Here is a 21,850-nt window from a genome sequence, read left to right as displayed (position 1 = left end):
AAACTAAACTAGACTATACTTGACGAAATCAAAATTACTTCTTCACAGAAGCAGAACAAACAAGACTCGACTTGGCACTTGGGCTAAGGTGGGACGAACCTGGACTCTGACGTGAACTCTACGAGCATAAACAACACACTGGCAAATGACAGGGGAACTGGGGACACTATATAGGGGAGAGGGAATCAAGGGCAGGTGCGAGTGATTACTAAAGGATCACCAGGTGAAGTGCATGAGGGAATTAGGAGAGATGTGTCAAAACAACTGAGGAAACTACACCACAGGAAGACATGACATTTACCAAAATAAAAGGGGAAGTGAAAATCAAACCCACACCAAAAGTGACATGAACTTAACGTGACATTAAACCTAAACTAACACAATAACTAAACTAAGCAAAACAAAAACACTAACCGACTTGACGCTTTATGACACTATGTGCCTTATTGTATTGAGTTGCTGCCATATAACTGGCTGATTAGATATTATTAAAAAAAGTTTTGCCACACACCAAGCACACACACACACACACACCTCACCCATATCCATATCCATCTCCATGTTCCTCACCCCCCAGGGTGAGACTCTGGATGTTATTTCTCAATGACAGGTCCGAGATGGAACGCTGTTCAGTTTGGCTGCTGGGAGGAAGACACAGGATGAGCTGCCAGATTGACAGGCTGTTGTCAGGGGGCGGCAAGGTGTAGAGATGTTCAGGGAGTTGGCGCTTGTGGCTCAAACGATAAGCATCAGTGAGAATATGAGAGGCTAGATGGCAATCTTTCACAGGAAGTCATGCTATACCATTGCAGAAGAAACCACAGGAGAGAGGCTGACCTTGTGCGCGTCTGTGCTCAGCTGCATCTCTTTTTTGAAAAGGCCCTGGAATACAGCCGAGACAGACAGCGAGAGACGGTGTTCCATTTACAAGAACACAAAAGAGAGAGTTTCATCATATGCAGCATACGCCGGCAGCACTGATGCACTAACTGTACCTAATAACAACTGTGTGTTTTTTAGTGCTTTTGTGTGACGGCTGTGACCGATTTCAAGGGCATTTTCCTCTTTGGTCCTCTCATTTCTGTACATCCAACTTGATTTTGCGTGGTTCAAACAAATCCTTGTGCATTTTGTTCAAATTACTCTTGTAATCACTTTGTCAGCACAGAAATATATTTTTATTATTTATTCATATGCACAATGATAAAACAAGAATTGTAGTTCATAATACAAAGGCAAATATTTGTGCAGGAGAGGAAAAGAAGCCCAAAGGGCTTATATAAAATCCTCCCCCTCAATACAAAATCACTAAAACAAATATAATAGAAAAGAAAAGAAAAGGGAAGGAAACAAAGAAAAGACACAATAAACTGAGAGTGAAAAATATCCATACAATTACAAATTAATTTCAGTTAAACTAGACATGAGTGTTATTTTGCCTAGATAGAAGATAGCTCACCGAACTAGTCCTAAACATTATTTCTAACATAGATTTTGTCAAAACTATGTCCTCTGGGCCCCGAAGACATAAACGGTCGGCCAATTATTCCGGTTTAAGACGTGGTTGTTTTCTAATCTGAGCAGAAAGACAATCAGTCTGCTGTTTAAACACCCATCACAGTTTATGGACCAACTTCCTGGTTTGACAGTAACAGTCGTTTCCGTTGTTATGCACACTCAAGGTGTCCCTGCACTGTGTCGGATTATTACAGCTGCTCTGTCCAATAAAGTGTTGTGCCGATGTGGCTTTTTTAAAATACATGTGATTCTTTGACTGCAGGGATTTTATGCAGTGATTTCTATGTCACAATTTTTGACCAGAAAGAAGATTTCTTTGTTTTCATGTCAAAAATGACCGTAAGAAGCTGTGACCAGCAGTGCTTATATTATTGGAGATCACGCCTTTTTGAATATTAGAGGAGGATGCTTTTAAGCAGAACATCACCTGGACTGGCTGAAACTCTTCATCACTAACTGCTGTCACTGTGTCCTCTACGTGGGCCAATAAAACCCGGCCTTACGGTCCAATAAGAAAATATTCTCAGCATGATTCAGCAGATTTTCTGCCCCATTTCAGTTGTTATGAGGGCTAATGGCTTGACTTAAATGTCCCTCATTGTCTGCATTTTTGGTTTATGTGAGTGGTTTAAGCCAGCAATGTATATAATTACCCCTGATTCACCTGAGCGCCGTAAAAAAAAAAAAATTGGCTCCTTTCGCTGTTTGAATTACGAAATGAAAACTGATATTAAATGTTATTTGAAAGTTGAAGCTTGAATAAAACGTCAGACTTAATTAAAAAGGGAAAATGTCACCCTGCTTCTTTTTGCACTTGGGGAGAGCAGACGTTGAAATGTCACTGTGTTCCTCTCTCAAACTTGGAGTAAATACCTAAATTCATTTGACCCTGGTTTACAGAACTCGCAAAGATGAGGATTGTGTTTGTCTTTGTTTTTCTTTTTTTTTTTGCCCTGTGGTTGCATGACACAAAAGGTAACACAGGAAACAATGATCACAAAACTCAAGGACCCTTAAAATGTCACAAGGGCGAGTGGGGCTGAAATTAGCCCTGTACACGTTTTCAAACAAGAATGTGCCAGTCTTACAAACTCCACACTCTGTACTGACATGAACAGAAAAACCTATGAAATCCACGCAAGGATGCACAAGAAGAAGAAGAAGAAGGTAAAAAAAAAAAACATTAACAAACAAAACTGTTGAGACACATAATAGGCCAGTTATTCACCACACAGGAAGTCATTTTGGGTTACTGCAGTGGGCTGTTTGACTCTGACTGCAGGAGTTTATGTGTCTCTATGACAGAGAAAACACAAACTGTGTTCTCATTACCACCGTAACCAAACCAGACAGACACTTCTGGACACTCACCGCCACAGATGTGCTCGCCGAGCGTCTTCTGAGAAAGGTAGGTGACATTTAACGTATCTACGACTGCGCTTACGAACCAAAGCGTCACAGACGCTGAAAAATATCAAGTCTTTGAAGTTTCTGCTCAAGATGAGATTAAAATTTTCAAAAGCCTCCACTTGCTGTTTGATTTACTTTCATACACTATATACACGAAATTATAATTGGAATATGTGAACTCTCTAAATGATCGTAAATCAAGCGAAAGTTAACTTAATTTGCCACACAAGAGAACTCAATTAGGTAAATTGGCTGTCGCTGGTTTTCATAAACAATATGAGAAATTTTATGAAAGTCAAACACATGATGTGAAGTATTTGAGGCCCTTTCTCAATGCCTACAGCAAAGCCAGCTCACAAATCTTTAAGCAGCGCGGTGTTCCGCGCTACCACAAATCTTCCGTACCCAGTTTCAAGCAGGTAAAAGTTTTATTTACTACACTGACTGCTCAAGCGCAGTGGCTGGTAATCTAATTCTTCTCTTCCAACACCTCTTCCCATTTGCCGTCTAAGCTCAGCAAACTAAACACACAGCTCTGCTGAGTATCGGAGCAAAGTGCCTAATCCAACACTGACTTTGACTCTCCCTTGTGGGACTGTGAGTCGGTAGCCTGTAATGTCTTTTTTTTTTTTTCGTTTTTCCATAGAATTTCATAAAAGTCCCAACTTCTATTTCGGGGCAAGTTTCCTTCCTGCTTCCTGTTTTCTTTCCTTCACAGTCAGGGAGGATTCAAAGTCCATAAATATGTCAATCAAAAAGTGATTGATTGGCCGTGACCTTGCACTTCTCTTCCTTTTCGCGTGTCTTTCAAAAAAAAGATCCTCAGTGCTTCACAAATGGAGGATGTGACTCATGTGTCTGACTCTGGGCAGAGAGTAAATATGGAAGTCAAATGAAAGAAGTCCATTTTATTTTATTATATTTAATGACATATATATATGTTTTTGCTTTATGTGGAGCCTTAATTTACTGGTAAAGCTCAAGATTTATCTGACTGTTATTTGTATGATAGTTTGCTTTTATGAGTTGCGTCTTTGTGCTTTGTATTCTGTCTAATGTGGGAAATGCTAGCGCGCGATGACATCTATAAACGTATTGCTCACACAACAATAACTATAATTATAACAATAATTTTATTCACATAGCACTTTAAAACAAACACGTTTACATAGTGCTTTGACAGAGGAAAAGCCCTCATAGACCAAAATAATTATAGCACAATGGCAAAAATAATAAAATGTCAAAATAAATCAAGGCAAAAGCACAACAAATACAAGAGGACATCACACAGAGCAAAAGAAGTGAAAAAAAACAGTCTCAGAACTTTAATTTTATTCTCTTCCTATTAACAATTAATCTGCACCTCGGGGATGTTATGGGGATTAACCAGTGATAATACAAGAAAACAACACATTTTGTGGAAATGTCTCTTTCTCACTGAATCATAAAAGTGTACAAACAAGCATCCATGTGTGTTTCTATGTAACCCTGTCTTTCATCTTCGTTGTGTGAAGTGGAAAAAGTCCAAGGACAGACTGTGTAAGAAGGCCACGGTTTTCAGTGACTCCCTAAAACTAATGATGTTTCCCATTTTTGTTTCCCCCGCTCATTAGCTGCAGAGAGAGAGAAAGAGAGGGAACAGCCTTGAGTCGACTGTGATAATGGTGAGTTATTGCTGCCGCGTCCGTGCCGTTTCCCCTGCTGGTTCCACTTGAATGTTCCCTGGGGAAACTTTGGGAGTTTGTAGCCCAATGATAATTACCTTTTTAGTACAGAAATGAGCAAAGAGAGAGGTTCTGATCTGTCATTGTTAGTGCGCAGCCACAACAACACACTGGGACACTGGATGCTTTCATGATCATTCACAAGTGCAGGTTCTCGTTACATTCGGAGTTAAATTGAAATAATAATTCAACATAAAGGCTTCAATTATTTATTTATTTTTGCTCTAATGAATTTAGACTGCACAATAATCACCTCAATGATCGGCTTGTAATGTAAATAAACTGTGTGAAGGAAGGTTATTGTCACTGCACTTCTATTTCTATGAGGTGTCGCTGCACAAGTGAATGAATGAAGGAATTAAACATCACATACAGAAAAAAAACCATTGAATTGTAAGCAAAAATCATTAAAATTCATGAACAACATGCTTTCTTAAAATACACGTACATGATCCATCGTACTTGCAATAAAACACCAATTTACGTGACTTTTTTTTTACAATTAATAATTATCATAAGATAAATTAAGCAAGATTTAACTCCAAAAATAAAGAGTAAAAAGGCAATAAACCCTGAAACGAACTCAAAATCGACCCCTGGCTTTTCTGTAATCTATAAAAGCCAATTCCTTCTACCCTTGTTTAAACTGACGTATGTATTCTTAAACAGCCCATAATGAAAGTAGTGAATATTTGATGTTGCCTCTTTAATCCGACGCTTTCACTTTGCTTTTCAATAGAAGCTCTCAGTGCTTTGCAGACACGCAGCACAGAGGTGGTGCAAACATTGTTTCTTCTGCCTCCAGGGACCTCCAGGGTCACAGTGACTCTTCAAAATAAAGCCATTTTCGTGCCGAGTCCTTGTAACGAAAGATTAAAATCCCACGCACAACAGACGCAAACACTTAATGTGATGCAACGCAACTGCGCGCCTGTAAGGGCGTGATGATACATGCATTTAAAAGCACTTAGAAGAGTTTGAATCCAATGTGGCTACAAGGCCGAGCGACGCCGTGTAATTAAACTGTTAAGTGACACATTAATGTCAGTGTTAATGCATTTACATAATTGGACTTGGTGGTGAGTTGTGACAGCTTTCTAATGGAATTAAAGGAGCATATTCTGCAGTTATAATTAAAAAAAACAAAAAAAACATGTGAAATGAAATGTCTAACCTAAAAATGTAATAACTTTAGCTGGTTAGAGACGATTAAATCACATAAATATTCATCATGAAGTCAGAAAAATCAATGTTGACACACTCAAATTATACCCCTGCATTTCTCGCTGAATAATTCTGAATAATAACCTAATAAATATGGGATGGTTGATGCACAGTTGCTCTATAAATTGTTGCATCTTTGCATGTGGGTGTAGAAAAAGGAAAGCCATACACTTCCAGTACCAGAACAGGACTTTTTTCAGGTTTTAAATTAAATAGAAGCAGATGTTTTCAATTGGCCGTGACTTATAAACCGCACTGATAACATAATTCATCCTCACCTCATCGCATAATCCAGCTTCTCCACGGAATTTTTTACAGACATACATGATGTTTTTTGGTTTTTTTAACACCTTAACGATCTTATAAAGCAAATGCAGATTTTTCTCCTCTTCAAATGTTATAGTAAACCTTTTTTTTATACCACCTGAGAAAATATTAACACCATTATCACAAATGTCAAAATGCAGCAGTGAAAATAGGTCGAGCAAAATCAGCGACAGATTTATTTCTTATAGGATAATCTGCTCTCTCATAATCCTCCTCCTCTTCCTCACATATACTTCACACACTGGTATAGTGACATTAGAATAAGATGGAGCGAGCGATAAGATGACTCTAATTATTATTATTATTATTTAATTTTCTACGCACAGAACAGTATTTCTGATTTTCCTCCGAGTACCACTAAGGGAAGCTTGCGTACCGCCAGGGGAAGCTTGTGTACCACCGGTGGTGCACGCACCACAGCTTGAGAACCATGGTGTTAGAAAACTGTGGCTGAGAAACTCCCCGGAGCCATAGTTACAGTAACTCCACCTCAAACGCTGCGGTGGGCTTTATCACTGGTTTATTGTTCACTCATGAGTAAACGCACCTGTTTCTACACTACTGCATTTGCTCTGCAAATACGTAAATGCTTCAGTTAATACTCCTCTGTTAAATATTGAGATTTTAGAAATGTCCCTTGCTAAATGTTGGAGATTAACGTATGTTTTCAGGATTCTTTAAGTCTTTTTAAACTGATCTACAATTACGGGTAACTTGTTCGGCTTGATTCCTGTGTCGTACTGTGTCTTATAAAACGCACTTTAAAGCGATACTTGAGCAAAAGTATCTTACCAAAAAATTACTTTGGTAGAAGTTAAAGTCACTTTTTAGAATATAACTTGAGTATAAGTCTTAAAGTACCTGACAGTTGCTGTACTTGAGTATCCAAAAGTAATTTTCTGATATAAAATGCGTCTGTGGTGTTCCTCGACGTCACACTGTGTTTTAATTTTAACGAAATCTGCGTGAGCTCGTTAGGTCACCGGTTGACCAGAGCCTTGGTGTCAGACATGGTAAACAACGAGCCGCTGGTGTGTTTTAAGTTTACTTGGAGCCGAAATCTGCGGCTAACAGCTGAGTGGCTAACAGCTGGTGCCGCTAAAAACAACTAGCGACAACAAACAGGCATTACGTCACCAACTCAACTTTTATTTTGTTGTAACGAGTAATGAAGGGAAATGTATCGGAGCAAAACTACACGTTTTATTCAGGAAATGCAATGTAGTAAAAGTAAAAGTTGTAAGAAATATAAATAACAAAGTAAAGTACAGATATGTGAAAATTCTACTCAAGTACAATGACGAAGTATTTGTACTTGTACGTTATATTACAACACTGGTCGTACGTCACGCTCATGACTCTCTGACAAAACTACGGCCGGCGGTCTGTCGACGTCACGTTTTAGCATCGGCTCAGCTCGCTCGGAAACTCGCCTGAGCAGGTGATAAAAGAATAAAAAAGTCGCTAATGGAGTTCCTCCAGCAGAAACACACACACAGACACACACAGACACACACAGAGACGCTTCATTGGGAACCAAAGCAGCTGAACAGGAAGAGGAAATTTGATAGCATTTACATGTGTGACTTATTTTAATCAGTCAAACTTGGTTTCCTGTCACAAAGTCATGAGCGTTGTTCTTCATCGCTGTGCACGTCCTTTAACACCGTGACTGTAGGGTTCCCCCATGGCTGACTTGAAACGTGTGCATGTTGGTGTTTGTGCGAGTGTGTCAGTAAAAAAGGAAACACCTGAGAAGGCGAGCGTAATGTGGGTCGTGTTGTAACACCTCATAGTAGTGTGCCCTAAAGCCAAGACGATTTATTACAAGCTATACACACACAATAACACACAACCTTGTTGTTCTCTCTCACTGAAAGCTTCTCATTTTCTATGAACTCAGTTGGCATAATGCACACGGCTACTTTTTCCTGTGGTTGTGTGTCTTTCACACAGGATCGAACACTCAGAAGGAACAACCAGAGTTGTCTCAGCTCCAGCAGCGTCACGGAGCATGAATACGACATGGTGGACGACCAAGAGGAAGTGCTGAGCCTGCGCATACTTCCTGCGAGGCCCATGAACGAGGACTATGCCGGTACTTTACTTTATCGACTCATTCGTTCCTGGCACAGGTGTGTCTGATGCCCTTATGAGTCATTTAAGTCTCACTTCTCGCAAAACTTGTTTTGTTTCTCCTTGATCGAATGAGGTTTTTGGTCATTTTAAAATAAATTGACATCAACCTTTCAAAGAGTATTTGGAAAAAGTAGCTACGTTACATTTAGAATTTATCATTCATGAACAACTGGCAGCGTTTTAATAAACATGCAGTGTTTTATATACACATCTGTTCAACTGGTATTGTTGCAAGCAGGAGTTCAAACTGAGAGCGTCAGAATGAGGAAGAAATGTCATTTAAATGACTTTCACATGGTGGTTGGTGCCAGAGGATTTCAGAAACTGCCGATCTCCCCCCCCCGCATAATCATCCACAGAGTTTACAGAGAACGCTCGACAAATGAGGAGATATTAGTGAGCGGCTCAGAGAGTTCAGAGAGCAGAGGAGACGCACCAGACGGGTTCAAGATGATAAAAAAAAATTATTATTTAAATAACTACTTGTAAGGAATGCAGAGAAGAAAAGGCACAGCATGTAGCCCGTCTGCTTATTAAAAGCTGCCACTTTGTGTCCTCTCTACCTCGTAAAGTGACCAGCCTCGATACTCTTTGAATAATTTAAAACTTAAAAACCAAACTGTAAAACTAAAAGTGTGAGGTGGTTTGCAGGAGGCGTAATTGCAAAGGAGCTGAATGAAGGAATAGTAATAGAAGACTGTGATGATGATCTGCCAGTGGGTCTCCAGAGCCATCTGACGGCTGAGTCAGACAGCGGGAGATTACAATTACCCAGGAGCTGAAAGCAGAGGGAGAGGCATGTAGTGTGAACAGACTGGCTTTACTCTCCTGCGTGGATGTGGCCCACAGCCAGGAGCCCTCACAGCTGCACGTCTACAACTAAACATACAGTGAACGTGGTTCTTAAATGTGCGCTCTCTCACTCTCTCTCTCTCTCTCCGTCTGTAACCAATACAGTTACAGTTACCAAGTAACCAGGACTGATACAGAGGCAGAGTGTGAAAGTGTAGCAGTGAATTCAAACTGTTTAATCAACGTTTCTTTTGCCTTCTAGACCGAGCTCCTCCGAGGCCGTCGTCGCAGGGCCTGTCGTCGCACTTCACTGTGAGGTTTTCCTCTTTTCAAACTAAAGGGGCTAGAACTGGACAACAGTAAATGTCTGTCTGTGTGTGTGTGTGTGTGTGTGTGTGTGTGTGTGTGGTCTGCTCTCCTCTCCTCCTGTAAAAGCACAAACGTCCTGTAAATCTTCTCCCACATTTTACACACTCTCTGAGTGTATCTATCACGGTGCATCTTTAGTGCTTCAATGAAATGAAAATTATAAATCAATAAAAGATGACATGACACGGCACAAAAAGGAGCATGCTTCAAATGGCTTTTCAAAATAATGCAAATAATTCTGACAAACACAACTTCCAATAATCGTTTTAAGGTAAATTGGCAACTGCAACTTTTAGTTGTTTGTGTATTTTTGAAATATAGATTTGAAGTGATTTTTTTTATGTTCTATATTTGCTGCTACTTCTGATTTATTATTCTGTATTATTTTTCACGTCTTTACACTAATGTGTATGTGTACGTACATATAATTGCTTTCTAAAATGTATATATAACATGTTTTGTAGTTTCCCTCTTCTTCTCCAGCTTCTTGTCCTCCTCATCTTTCTTCTTATTATTATTGTTATTATTATTAGTAGTATAATTTTATGTATTTATTATTATTTTTATCATTATTGTTATTATTAGGGTAACTCCAACAACCTCTCTAGAAGTCCGCGCAGAGAAGCCCCTCATTTTGCAGGTATAGTAGCCAATGTTTTCAAATGTATTTAGAATCCACAGCAATTTTTTGAAAATAAGACAAAAGTGTTACATTTGCAGCTCTGGTTGAATACGGAGAACAATAATATGGTTTAATAGTCGTATCTGCAAATAATGTGTAGATTATGGTCTGGTGCTTTTGTCTTTGTCAGGTGACCAGAAACATGAGTCAAGGCAATCGCTTGTGTGTGCAGTTGTTGCAGAGTGGTTTCATAATCTAGTGTTCAAAACTTCAATTATGCACCCTAATTGTATTTTAGAATAAAAGATATTCTACCATTATTTTTAATTCACTATGCAACATTTTATCATGCTTGTACATGTTTGTAATGAATATACTGTATATACGTAGTCATACTCTGTATCTTTTGGTACTTTTTAATAAAGTTGGTTCTTTTATTCTTTTCTTAACGGGTACATTTTGTAACATATAATACTTTTACCACATGAAAACAATCTTGACAAACATGTAACTCTGCATTTGTTCTTTGAAATCCCAGCGCCTGCTGTAAACAGAGACCTGAAGCCTAGCAGAAGAAAGACTAGATTAGGTAACGTGCAGTCAAATATGCAGAATTTACCCGACTTGTCACACAGCAGTATGACACATGTTAACATGCTGATTTTACAGAGACGAGGTCTGTAACTGTGCAGACAGAAGAGCAGGTAAACAGCTGTACTCGTAACCATGTAATGTTTCTGTGCGTGTGAAATACATTGATTATAATAACGTTTCTTTATTTCTTTCTTCTTTTTTCCCCTCAGCACCCACGCAGGTAGTAACGTGACTACTATTTAAGTATAAATCACCAGTGGATTATAAAAGGCCTTGGGTGTTCTTCCAGGTGCTCTCTGTCACCTCCGTCTTCTGCGCTGGACTCAGTACCCGGACTCACTCCTCACAAAACTTGCTGGAGAAAGTGAGTGCTGTTTCATTCTCATTTGTGTCAGAGCTGATATTGCTGCTACAAAGAATGTCCCTGAAATGAAGGGTTAAAGGTGAGAGGACTCCCGTCTGAGAGTCCAGGTTGTGCTGTGCAGCTGTAGCACCATCTGCTGGATAGACAAATGATTACAGCCACAAGCCTGAGGTCCTGTGATTCTTTTTTATGTATATATTGTTTTCTTTTATTTATTTATTTATTTATTTGTTTCAGTGGACAAGAAAAGAGCGCTCAAAAGGTAAGGAGTTAAACAATTGTTATCTTTGTATATCCTGTTATGAGGCTGGGAAGACCTATCAGGAGTCCATCATTCTGACAGGACCAACAGAGTTGAGTTGGAGGCCATGCATGGAATTAATTTGAATAAAACATAAAAAGATTAATAAAGGGGGGGCGATTAGATCATGGGAGAGAGCTCAGCTGCTTCCTGTTTGCTGGAGTGTGGGAGAGCCAACAAACATGGCGCCATTGTCAAATTTGTGTCTAGATTTTGGCTGAAACTCACCTGACACTGGCTTGCAACTATAAAGCTGTCTGTTCTTTTAAGAAGAAGCAAGCCCGGTTAAATGGCACATGCAGCATTAGTGAGAAGTCCTTGCTAATATGACTCCTCCCCTTGTGTCTGTACCGCTACTGTTGTTATGTTCGCGTGTGTCTTTAATCTGTTGGCTGTATTTTGTTTAGCAGGCACACAAAGTGCGTCCAACCACAGCACTATGATGCACATGTTGATGCACTTCAGTCTACTTTATTTTATTTTATTTAACCTTTTATTTAACCAGGAAAAGACTCATTAAGATTAAAAATCTCTTTTACATGAGTGTCCTGGCCAAGACAGGCAGCAGCATATACAGCCAGATGTTTCTGCCATTTCCCCTTAAAAGTGTTCAATGAGACCAACTCCTTTTGTAGACTGTTAGATCATCTTTTGTTGCGTTTTTATGACACACGATACTTATTGTGACCTTTTTGGATCTTACACCTGGGAAATACTCCATATTACAAAAATAAAAACCTAGCAAACCTGTTCTAAAAACTAATTAAAACTAACTTTAGAAAAAAAAAAAAGAGTCAAAACTTGGAAAAAAAACTTGGAAAATGCAAAACTATTATAACCTTGGTCAGGCTGCTATTTTGGACCAGCGTCTTTTTACAAGTTTTAATGCAAACTAAAGGCTTCATGTCATTCTCCCACACATTTGAAAGGAAAGGTTGAGGTGAGGGATAATCAGCTCATACATGTTGCTAAATCTTACACACGGCACCTGTAACAGATTTTATTCTACACAGCAAAACTTGGAACCTTCCTTTACTATCTTTGCATATCGTTTCAACCGCTCGTGTCATGTCTCATATCCTTTCATTACTTTCGACAGAACGGGTTCAGCTCACAGGCCACGGGTAAGAACTAGACTGAGCTAAATATGTGAACGTCATTTTGGTGATACAATGTCTTTAACAGCTTTTATAACGGTGCTTTTAGGTCCACAGAGTACAGAACCCGTTTCAGGCCTGCACATCAATCATAGAAGACACTTTCTGGATCAGGATACACGTCACATAGACTCAAGGTGACACATTGATTTCTGGAGTTCTGGAGTTGTGTCGTGTTACGTGCATGTATGGATTGACATCGTGCTCTCTCCTCCTTCTTTCAGGTCTCGGCGAAACCTGGGTGAGTACTGTCACAGATCGCTGGTGTCAAAACACAGCTGCCGTGATTTAATAAGGCAACATTGACATCTCCTTAAAGAGAGGGCGCCGGAAAAACACCATCACCACGAGTGGCCTCAAACCAAAAGAGACTTTGATCAGCACGACTTTGTTCCAAAGGAAAAGCCACAGCAGGTAAACCGTATATACTGTATATAAACATGTTTTTTTTCAAATAAATAAACATATAAAGTCACTAATCATTGATCTCTGCTGGCAGATGTATTGTGAAGAAGACTGGTACATTGGGGCTTGTAATCGAGCAGATGCTGAACACGCCTTGCACCTGGTGAACAAGGTACAGAATCTCTGGATGCATCTTAACGTCCTTCTTGGGAGCGCTTGTGTGTATACAGCGGCAGCGCAGGGGCGGGTGGGGGCAAGTCGGGCCCCATAGCCGGAGCAAATCAGTTCAGACAGCGAGGGGAAACATACGCGACAGTTTAATGTTTAACAACGCTCGCTCTATTACAGAAACACTTATCATTTCACGATTAATCATAAAAAACACTGGTGGTGGAGTGATTCATGTCATGTCATGCATTAGCGCACAAGCACTGTCAAATAGAAACTTAATTAAACACCAGGGAAGAGTAATGCTCATGGACAATAGCTGCCACAACAAGCCGAGGTTAAATTACTTTGTAATTATTGTCCTGGGCAGCATGAGCATCATTCGCCTTAATCCACAGCTCACTAAATGTACCTAAAAGGGATACTTGGGTAAAAGTTACCAGAAGTTGAAGTCATTAATTAATATTACTTAAGTAAAAGTCTTAAAGTATATGATATTAATTGTACTTAAGTATCAAGTGTAATTTTCTGATATAAAATGCTTGAATTTAAGAAGTAAAAGTATTAAAAAAGTGAGGAGTTAGGATTGAGCCATCGTAGCTCAGTGGTAGGGCGTGTTGTCTTTCAACTGGAAGGTTGTGGGTTCAATTGCTGGCTCTGCTAGTCTATATGTGTGTCCTTGCGCAAGACACTTAGCCCCATGTTGAATGGTAAAACTGTAGTATAAAGCAGATCATCAACACTAGAAAAGCTCTATAGAAATACAGACCATTACCAACTCTTCTTCTTCTGATTGTATTTGGTAGTGACGAGTAACAAAGGTCATTAGAGGAAAGGCAGCGGAGTAAAAGTAAAAGTTACAAGAATTATAAATAACAAAGTACAGATCTGTGAATGTTTGTACTTAAATACAGTAATAAAGTATTTGTGCCTGATGCCAGGTTAAAAGGTGTCTTTTTCCTAAATTCTGCTTCTAAATGAAATCAAATGTAAGCCCCGATACAGAGTTTACCTAAATAACCACTAATGCATTCATAAATACAAAACAGAAAATCTGTAGCATTTATCCTGTCATACTGCTGAACTCCTCTTCATCACGACATTAGGACGGGGCGTTTTTGGTGCGCGACTGCTCTGTCAACACCAACAGTGAACCCTTGGTTCTGTCCGTGTATCACGAGAAGAAGGTTTACAACGTGAAGATTCGCTTCAGTGAGAGCGCCGGCAAGTACGTACTGGGAACAGGACAGCGATCCAATGACGTGAGTGGACAGAAATCGCCACACTAACGCCGTGTTTCCACCGCCTCGGCACAGCACGGTTAAATTGCTTTTCCACTAGTGATAGTACCTGGTACCAGGTACTTTTTTTTAGTTCCTGTTTCAAGCGAGCTAAGGCGATACTATCAGAGTGCCTAGGAAGAGACGTCTGACACAAGAATCAAGCCAAACAATGCCGAATTGTAGATGAGTTAGAACGACTGAACAATCCTGAAAATATGGGTTAATCTCCCAACAGTTACCAGGGAAATGTTTAAAAGCAAAGCGGCATCACAAACCCTGCCGCTGTACATCAGTCCAGTGACTGTGTCAGACGGTCATGGATGTGTACTGAACAAATAGTTTTTATGAACTGATTCTAATGATTCAGTTACACTGAAAACAACTGCTTTACAAGTCACTAGTCACTCGTTTGTGTGTGTGTGTGTCGCGTGTACTATTTTGTAATGGAAAAACAACCTACACCATGCTGTGCCATGCCGAGGCGAGGCGAGGCGAGGCGAGCTGGGACCATAGTGGAAAATAATGCATTCAGAAATATTCACTGTGGCTAACATACTTCTTTTCTTCTTCATCTTTTTTTAAATGTTCTCACTAGATGTTTGACTCGGTGGCAGACATCATCAGGTTTCACAGCATATTTCCGATCATACTCATCAGTGGCAGAAATCTCCCTGGGAGCAAATATGCAGAGAACTGTGTGCTGACATACGCAGTAACAAGGAAGGATGTCAACCAGCTTCTTCAGTAACAGATCCAGCACATATACGTATACACTCTGCCCTGCCACTTTATTAGGTACAGCTTATACAACAGCTTGTTAATACAAATGTCTCATCAGCCTTTGTATTTAGACATTTCAAAGGCACATTTTGAACCACTTAATGTAGTTGCTGCTGGTCTTAATGTTTCACAAACTGCTGATCTACTACGATTTTCATGCATCAACTCAAGGGTTGGAAAAGCAAAAGATAACTCAAATAACCACTCATTACCGCCAAAGGTATTAAGCAAGAAAAGCTAAAAGCAGCAGAATACCAACCTGAGTGCCACTCCTGACACTTTATTACAGGCATTCTGTGTGTACCTAATAATGATATGGATGAATGCAAGAGCTGACTGTGTATTCAAATAAGTAATAAGTCTGAAGTGTTTGCATGTGTCAATAAAATGATTGCCATACAAACACCAAATTACCTAGATGTGCCTTAAGCTTTGAAAGGAATAGGATCCCTTTGTCAAACTCTGGTTTCATGACATTTAACCCTATTTAAGCAATAGTAAGAATAAAAGAATAATAATCTGTGATTAATCTAACGTGGACAAAGGAACATACATGGTGTCAGATTAAGATGTGTAGGATTATAGGTCCTGGTGTTGTGCATGTCACTTGTGTCATAGTTAGTTAACACTTGTACCTGATATGGAAAACTGTAGAAAACAATGGTGAAGCTGTGCTGTAGTTCGCTCTTCTGACCCGATAAGGCTTGAAATGATCTGTGTGCAAAAATAAGAGGTGTTGCACATAATCGACGACGTAATCGGTGAACTTCCAACCATATTTACTTTGTTTTAATAGAAAAAGGAAAAGTTACACAACTGTTTTTTATAAAAACATGAGAACACGGTAATAAACACGGTCAATCAAACGAAAACAAAAACATACTTCACACATGAGGGGCGAATAAAAGGCAAAAGTCAACACACTTAAGAAATATTGTACATAAAGCAGCTTTAAACACTGCGTGAGTAGAAATTAAAGCACAGCATGAGTGTTGCGGAGGAATATTAAGTCATTCCCTTTTGGAGTGAGTTAACAGGTCTTTACAGTTTGATACTCTTAAGTATATACACAATAAAATCTGCGGGCAACCTAAACCTATTACTTTAATCATAGGTCTAGCACCTGCACCTCATACATTATGATTACATTATGAACAAAAACAAACAGGTGTAATAACGCTGCCATTAAGAAGAGAGGCAGATCTGTAAAGAATCAGGACAGGAGTTCGCTTACTACAACCCTCTGATGTTTTTTTGGACGACCAAAGTGTATGAGCGCCCAGGAATCACTACAGTCACTGAGTATGTTCTGTACATGGCAAGAAAATAAAAATATAAGAAATTTATAACAAGTAGTACAGTGCATGGCATTCTTAAAACTCAATGGACCAGTTTGAGTTCAGGCTAATGGCTGCAAACTGTTACGGCATCGACTCTCGTTTCTAGGGCTGACAATCAAAGAACCAAAACAAGCCTATGATAAATTACACAATCTATTAATATGCATTTGGATTTATAAAAAGTATACATATTTTAAGTGCAGGCTAACATGGAGGGAGGGGAGAGGGTGAACATCAAAATAAACATTTACAATTTCTCTGTAAGATCTCTGTTGTTTAAATCTCGAGGTGAAATGTAAGTTATACAGAAGGAAGCCTTCACTGAGGTCACTTTTCTATTTTATTTTTTTGCATCAAGCTTTTCTGAAACCAGACCCAACGATGCGTTCAGACACGCCCAACTTAGTGTTAACGTCCAAAACGTTGACGTTTGTCATCGAGAGTGGCCAGAAAAATACTGGTGGTCAAATGTGGCATTTAACTTTTCTTTTTTTTTCTTTTTTTTACAACTACCATTTTGGATAGTGAATATAAAGTTAAGGCATAAAAAAAAACGAATGCAAACCCAAAAACATAGGAAACCCACACATGCACACAGAGTGTGGCCAACATCAAACACAAGTGTAAATGTATTTACACATTAAGCTTCTACTGGATTTGTCACAGGTCCAGCTCACTTCATGGGCTGATGACTGACGACCGACCCTGTAATACTTCTGAAGTTTGCAGAGTGCCTGACTGGAATGTGCAGCCAGAAATATTGGAGGTCACTGACGGACTGCTACACGTAAAACACTGACTGATCGCCACAATTTGAGATTTCCGACTAGTTTAATGTTGTGCTCTCAACCAGCTACAAGCTCACAAGCACTGAAATGTTGGCCCTTGAATTAGGATGCCAAATAAGCATCTGCACCTAAGGCGAGTAAGGACTTTTATGGGCATGTATGTGCTCAAGGTTTAATACATAAATCTAATATGTGCCGACTGTAGAGAAACGGGGATTGATATTTGAACAAAAGCTTGTTCGTGGTGCATTTTCTGAGTTGTATGTGATATTTTGCCACACAAGATATTACATAAATAGCACAACAAACATTTAATCATGGCACGTACTGATTTTACCATGAATTTAAAAAATGACTACATCCATGGCCTTCCTACATACTGTAAATTACAATGTTTTTTTTTATTTTTGAAGTGACAGTTCGATAATCTGGGTTTGCAGCACATGCTGTATAGCAGCTTGGATCTTTAAGGGACCAGATGAACTACGAGACATTACGGATGCAACGGAAAAAATGAATAAATTAAGATATAATTTTAAATAAACAGCATGCTTGAATGCCTAAACTCTGACATATCTACTGGTTTCCCAAACTTCTGACGTGTCTGTCATTGTCACTGTCACTGACTGCCACCTACTACAGCAGGCAGGCCAATGCCATATTCAAAGAACCCAACGCAGTCTCAAAAGCATTGCACTTGAACAATCCATCCCAGGCCAATCCATAGACAAACAGAGAACAAAATGAAGTATTTTCCCATCATAATACTACTTGAGTTTCTCGTTAATATACACATCCTTCCACCGATGCATCGTCCGACAAATTCATGGACAGACTCGAACAGTGCAGCCCTTCACCTCATATTTCTGCCCCATCACTTTGCTCAGCTTCATTTTGAGGATTTGGCACTTTGGAACCACCACAGAGGCTCCAGTGTTGGCAACAGTGTCTGCTCCGGTTTCCTGTACAGGGGCCCGGGGCTTTGGGTGGTTGAGTACCACTACAGGCTGGTTTGGGCCTGGTCTTCTCACTAGCTGGTCCACCTTTAGTGGCATCAGGTAAATGACTGCACAGTCAGTTACACTGCCCACAGGTAAATGAGTCTCACATTTGGAAATATGGAAATCTGACAGTTTCGGTCCTTTCCTGTTGTTTTCCCACACGCCTAGTTGTACCCTTCTCAGTGAGACGGTGAGGAACTTTGAGGAAACGTCACGCTCACGTTTTGTAGTTTGCCGTAGATCGTCTGTAGACACAGACGCATCGACATGCGACATGATTTCCGAATCCAATCCCTTATCGGTGGGACATGTTGAAGCAAGTGTTAGACTGAATTTATTATCGTCGTCTGTTGGTGTACTGCTGTTCTTTTCCACCTTCACATGGATATGGTGGCTGGTCAGTACAGGATGGGGCTGGACACCCTTTTCCAGCTCCTCTACTTTCACAGAGTCAATGGACCACTCCGTCACATCAGGGCAGCAGATGGAGGGTTCTTCTTTCGCAGTCACCTGTGCAGGCCCGGAGGCCGGCGCCTCTCTCATCTGCTCTGTGCCGTTTGTTATCTTGATGTGGTCTTGAGGGGTTCTACCAGAACCGTTGCTCTTGTCCATCACTATGCCACGCAGAGCCATTACCAGTGGCTGAAAGGAGGTTTGGCTCATTTGTTGACTTAATGAAAACACTGAAGAAATAACTGGGAAACTCTCAGGTTCTGTCTCGTCTCCCTCTCCTGCTCTCTCACTGAGTCTGACATTATGGCTCCAAGCAGACACCTTTGAATTTGCATTAGAAAGCACAGGGCCGTTGGCTGATGATGTCTCATTCAGAGTCCTCTGTGCTGGAAAAGACTGATTTACAACAACACTATTTTTACCTCCAGAAACAGCTGGAGGTCTCACTTGGGCAGCAGTGGCCGCAGGAACACTCAGGGGAGCAGGAGCTGATTTCAAACACGGCTGATTCAAGCCCACTGTATCCTTCATTATTTTTGAATCGATGTTTTTCCTGGTTTGGATCACTGTGAGTTCCTGCTTAAAAGCTGCCAACACATCTCGATGAATGCTCTTTGTGTCACTTGCTCTCTGGGGTGGAATACTCTTGGAATGTGCTTGAATTACATCTCTCCTCTCCTCCACTGTCCTGTTGTCTGGATGCAGGGTGTTGGTCAGCCTGTTGGCAACCCTGGTGGAGATGACTGAGGATGAAGCTGCATTGACAAGACTTACAGGTTCTCTTTGTGTAACTCTGATTCCACTAGTTCCTTCTCTAGCAGATCTGATGGTGATTTTGGGAATCTTACATGGAATGACTGTATTAGAGTCCATACTGAATATTTCTTGTGATGTTCTTTTGAATCCACTCTTTTCATTGCTCACTTGACTCGGGAGGTTTTTGGAAACGGGACGCTCTACATTCACTGTCTTTGTTTCACACCGTCTCCTGTTGACAGTGCACCTTCCCATACTCCCAGTTTTCACTGTGCCGATTTGATGATTTAGTGCTGAAGACAGTGGCTTTCCCAGTGCAGCGTTCTGAGAGACTGTGGTCCTCGTGTCTTTGATCACCGATTTGTTTTCCTGTTGAGAGACGAGCCTCAGTTTCAGCTCCTTTGTTCCGTTTACAGTTTTCACTTCAACAAGTTCAACCAAGCAGCCAGCAGGGATTGTTACTTCTTCTGGTAGAGAAACAGTTAAAGCCCTGTTGTGCTGTATGGGTCCATTCAAAAGAGACAAATGTTCTGTATGTCCATTGGTGGTGTTTGAGACATTACAGTCTAGTGCTTTTGCTCTTAGTTCATCTTTATTTACTCTCACTGCAGGTGCCCTCTGGACAGGAGCTGACACCCGAACTGCAGGTCGAAATGACAACGAATCAGCACTGGACACACTTGATAAGGCACTGGAGACAGGCACGTGAGAAATTTTCACCACGTCAGGCTTAGCAGGTCCTTGACTGATGTTCTTATGGAGGCGGTCAATGTGCTTCACAAGGCACAGCCTCCGCATGTAGCCTTGTCCACAGTACTGACATTTATATGGATAGTTTGTAGTGTGCTGCTTCAAGTGAGTGTTCAGCTCGGCCTCGCTGAAGAACACATTGTTGCAGTAGAAACAGTAAAACCTTGTCCCCATGTGCTCAAGCATGTGCTTCTCAAACACCGCAGCATCCTTCGAAGGAAATCCACATTTACCACAGTACATCACATCTGACTCGCACCGCACACGATCCAGACCCAGATTCTGGTGTCCTCCGTTCACAGACGACGGGACGCTGTGATAGCTGACAGGTTTCATGTTGTGCCGTGTGGTCAGGGGGTCATCTGGGTCAGCAGGGTCCCACAAATGCAAAAGCTGCAATCACATTATCCCGTAAACATCCATCTCCACCTGCCCTCCATTCGTCAGGGAAGTGAAGAGTGGGAAGATAGTGGACAGAACAGCTTTGTTTGCCCCCTGGAAGAAGAGAACGTGAGGGGAAAAAGCTTTATTGACATGAATGTAAATAGACTGTAAACACACAGAGCTTTGAGGCCCATCGACTCCCTCCCCCCCGCACACACTCATGTTGCTTTTGATCTACGCCTGAAGCCATTTCCTCTGCACAACACGGATTGTTTAATAAAGCTAAAGAGATTCCGAGCGGTTAACTAGTGTGCATTCTATCCACCTCTTATAAAATTATTCCTCCTAACCTCCTCTGAGCGCAGGGGAAAGGCCCTACCTGACCACAGCTAAGGGTCGCAGACACGACGGCCCGCATTTCAGCTGTAAAACCTTTACGAAACAGACAAACCTCACTCGCACGTACCTGCTCGGGGGACACTGCACGGGCCGCTGTGGTATGTTGTTTCAATGTTTTCGAGGCAAAAATCCCTTTAAAATCCTTTATTTGGATGTGATAGTAGTGCTTGTCAACACTGCCAACCGAGCCGTTTTTATTTTAGCTCAGAATCTATCCCTCTGTGCTAGCAACGGACGGCGATTACGGAAACAGCTGCTGCCGCCTTCAAAATAAAGTGTCAAAAACTGACCATTGACCGACAACAATGTATCGCATTCTCCCTTTTTTTTTGTTTAATAATATTGTACATTTAATTTCCCTTATGTATGTACGGAAGAGTAGTAAGTAGTAAGTTCTATCACCTATCAAGAAAAAAATCTACACATTTCAGATCAAATGTTCCTTCACATGTAAAAAAAAATAAAACAGCATGAATTCTGGGATTAAAGACAGAATTCTGACTTTAATCTCAATAAATCAGACTTTTTTCTCAGAATTCTGATTAAATCTCAGATTTCATGCTGTTTTATTTTTTTTACACCTGAAGGAGCATTTGATCTGAAATGTGTAGTTTTTCTTGATAGGTGATAGAATAGAATAGAATAAAACAGAATGTGATTGATTTTATATGTATATAATATAAACGTTTTGTGTCATAATTTTATATTGTTTCCTTCACATGCAAGAGCTACCGAGACAATTGTTTTTTTACTTTGGTTTAATTTTGCAGGTTTAGTCTATTTATATTTATTAATTTTAATG

The 21,850-nt window shown here is 40.3% G+C and overlaps 2 protein-coding genes across 3 annotated transcripts; one reads left to right on the top strand and one right to left on the bottom strand.

Moving 5' to 3' along the window:
* Positions 1-2,738: 2,738 nt before the first annotated feature.
* LOC122778383 (cytokine-dependent hematopoietic cell linker) lies at positions 2,739-21,351 on the top strand. 2 transcript variants are annotated; one of them, XM_044040236.1, is made up of 18 exons: positions 2,739-2,926; positions 4,542-4,592; positions 8,160-8,301; positions 9,397-9,446; positions 10,089-10,143; positions 10,664-10,714; positions 10,795-10,829; positions 10,929-10,939; positions 11,009-11,083; positions 11,321-11,345; positions 12,484-12,508; positions 12,591-12,678; positions 12,766-12,782; positions 12,861-12,955; positions 13,041-13,118; positions 14,221-14,376; positions 14,993-15,192; positions 20,127-21,351. In XM_044040236.1, exons 1-17 carry the CDS (start codon positions 2,807-2,809, stop codon positions 15,143-15,145), a joined length of 1,227 nt encoding a protein of 408 aa, XP_043896171.1. In that variant the 5' UTR covers positions 2,739-2,806; the 3' UTR covers positions 15,146-15,192; positions 20,127-21,351. The 2 variants fall into 2 exon arrangements, with proteins under 2 accessions (XP_043896171.1, XP_043896170.1); XM_044040235.1 differs by lacking the exon at positions 20,127-21,351 and having other exon boundaries at positions 14,993-15,587.
* On the bottom strand, positions 15,167-20,601 carry LOC122778382. Its single transcript, XM_044040234.1, has one exon. The coding sequence runs from the start codon at positions 20,599-20,601 to the stop codon at positions 18,130-18,132; it is 2,472 nt and encodes an 823-aa protein (XP_043896169.1). The 3' UTR covers positions 15,167-18,129.
* Positions 21,352-21,850: the final 499 nt, after the last annotated feature.

Source organism: Solea senegalensis, linkage group LG12 (assembly GCF_019176455.1).
Source record: "Solea senegalensis isolate Sse05_10M linkage group LG12, IFAPA_SoseM_1, whole genome shotgun sequence".
NCBI classification, from domain to species: domain Eukaryota; kingdom Metazoa; phylum Chordata; class Actinopteri; order Pleuronectiformes; family Soleidae; genus Solea; species Solea senegalensis.
The sequence above is the reverse complement of the archived record's forward strand: the minus strand, read 5'-3'. Positions and strand labels throughout refer to the sequence as shown.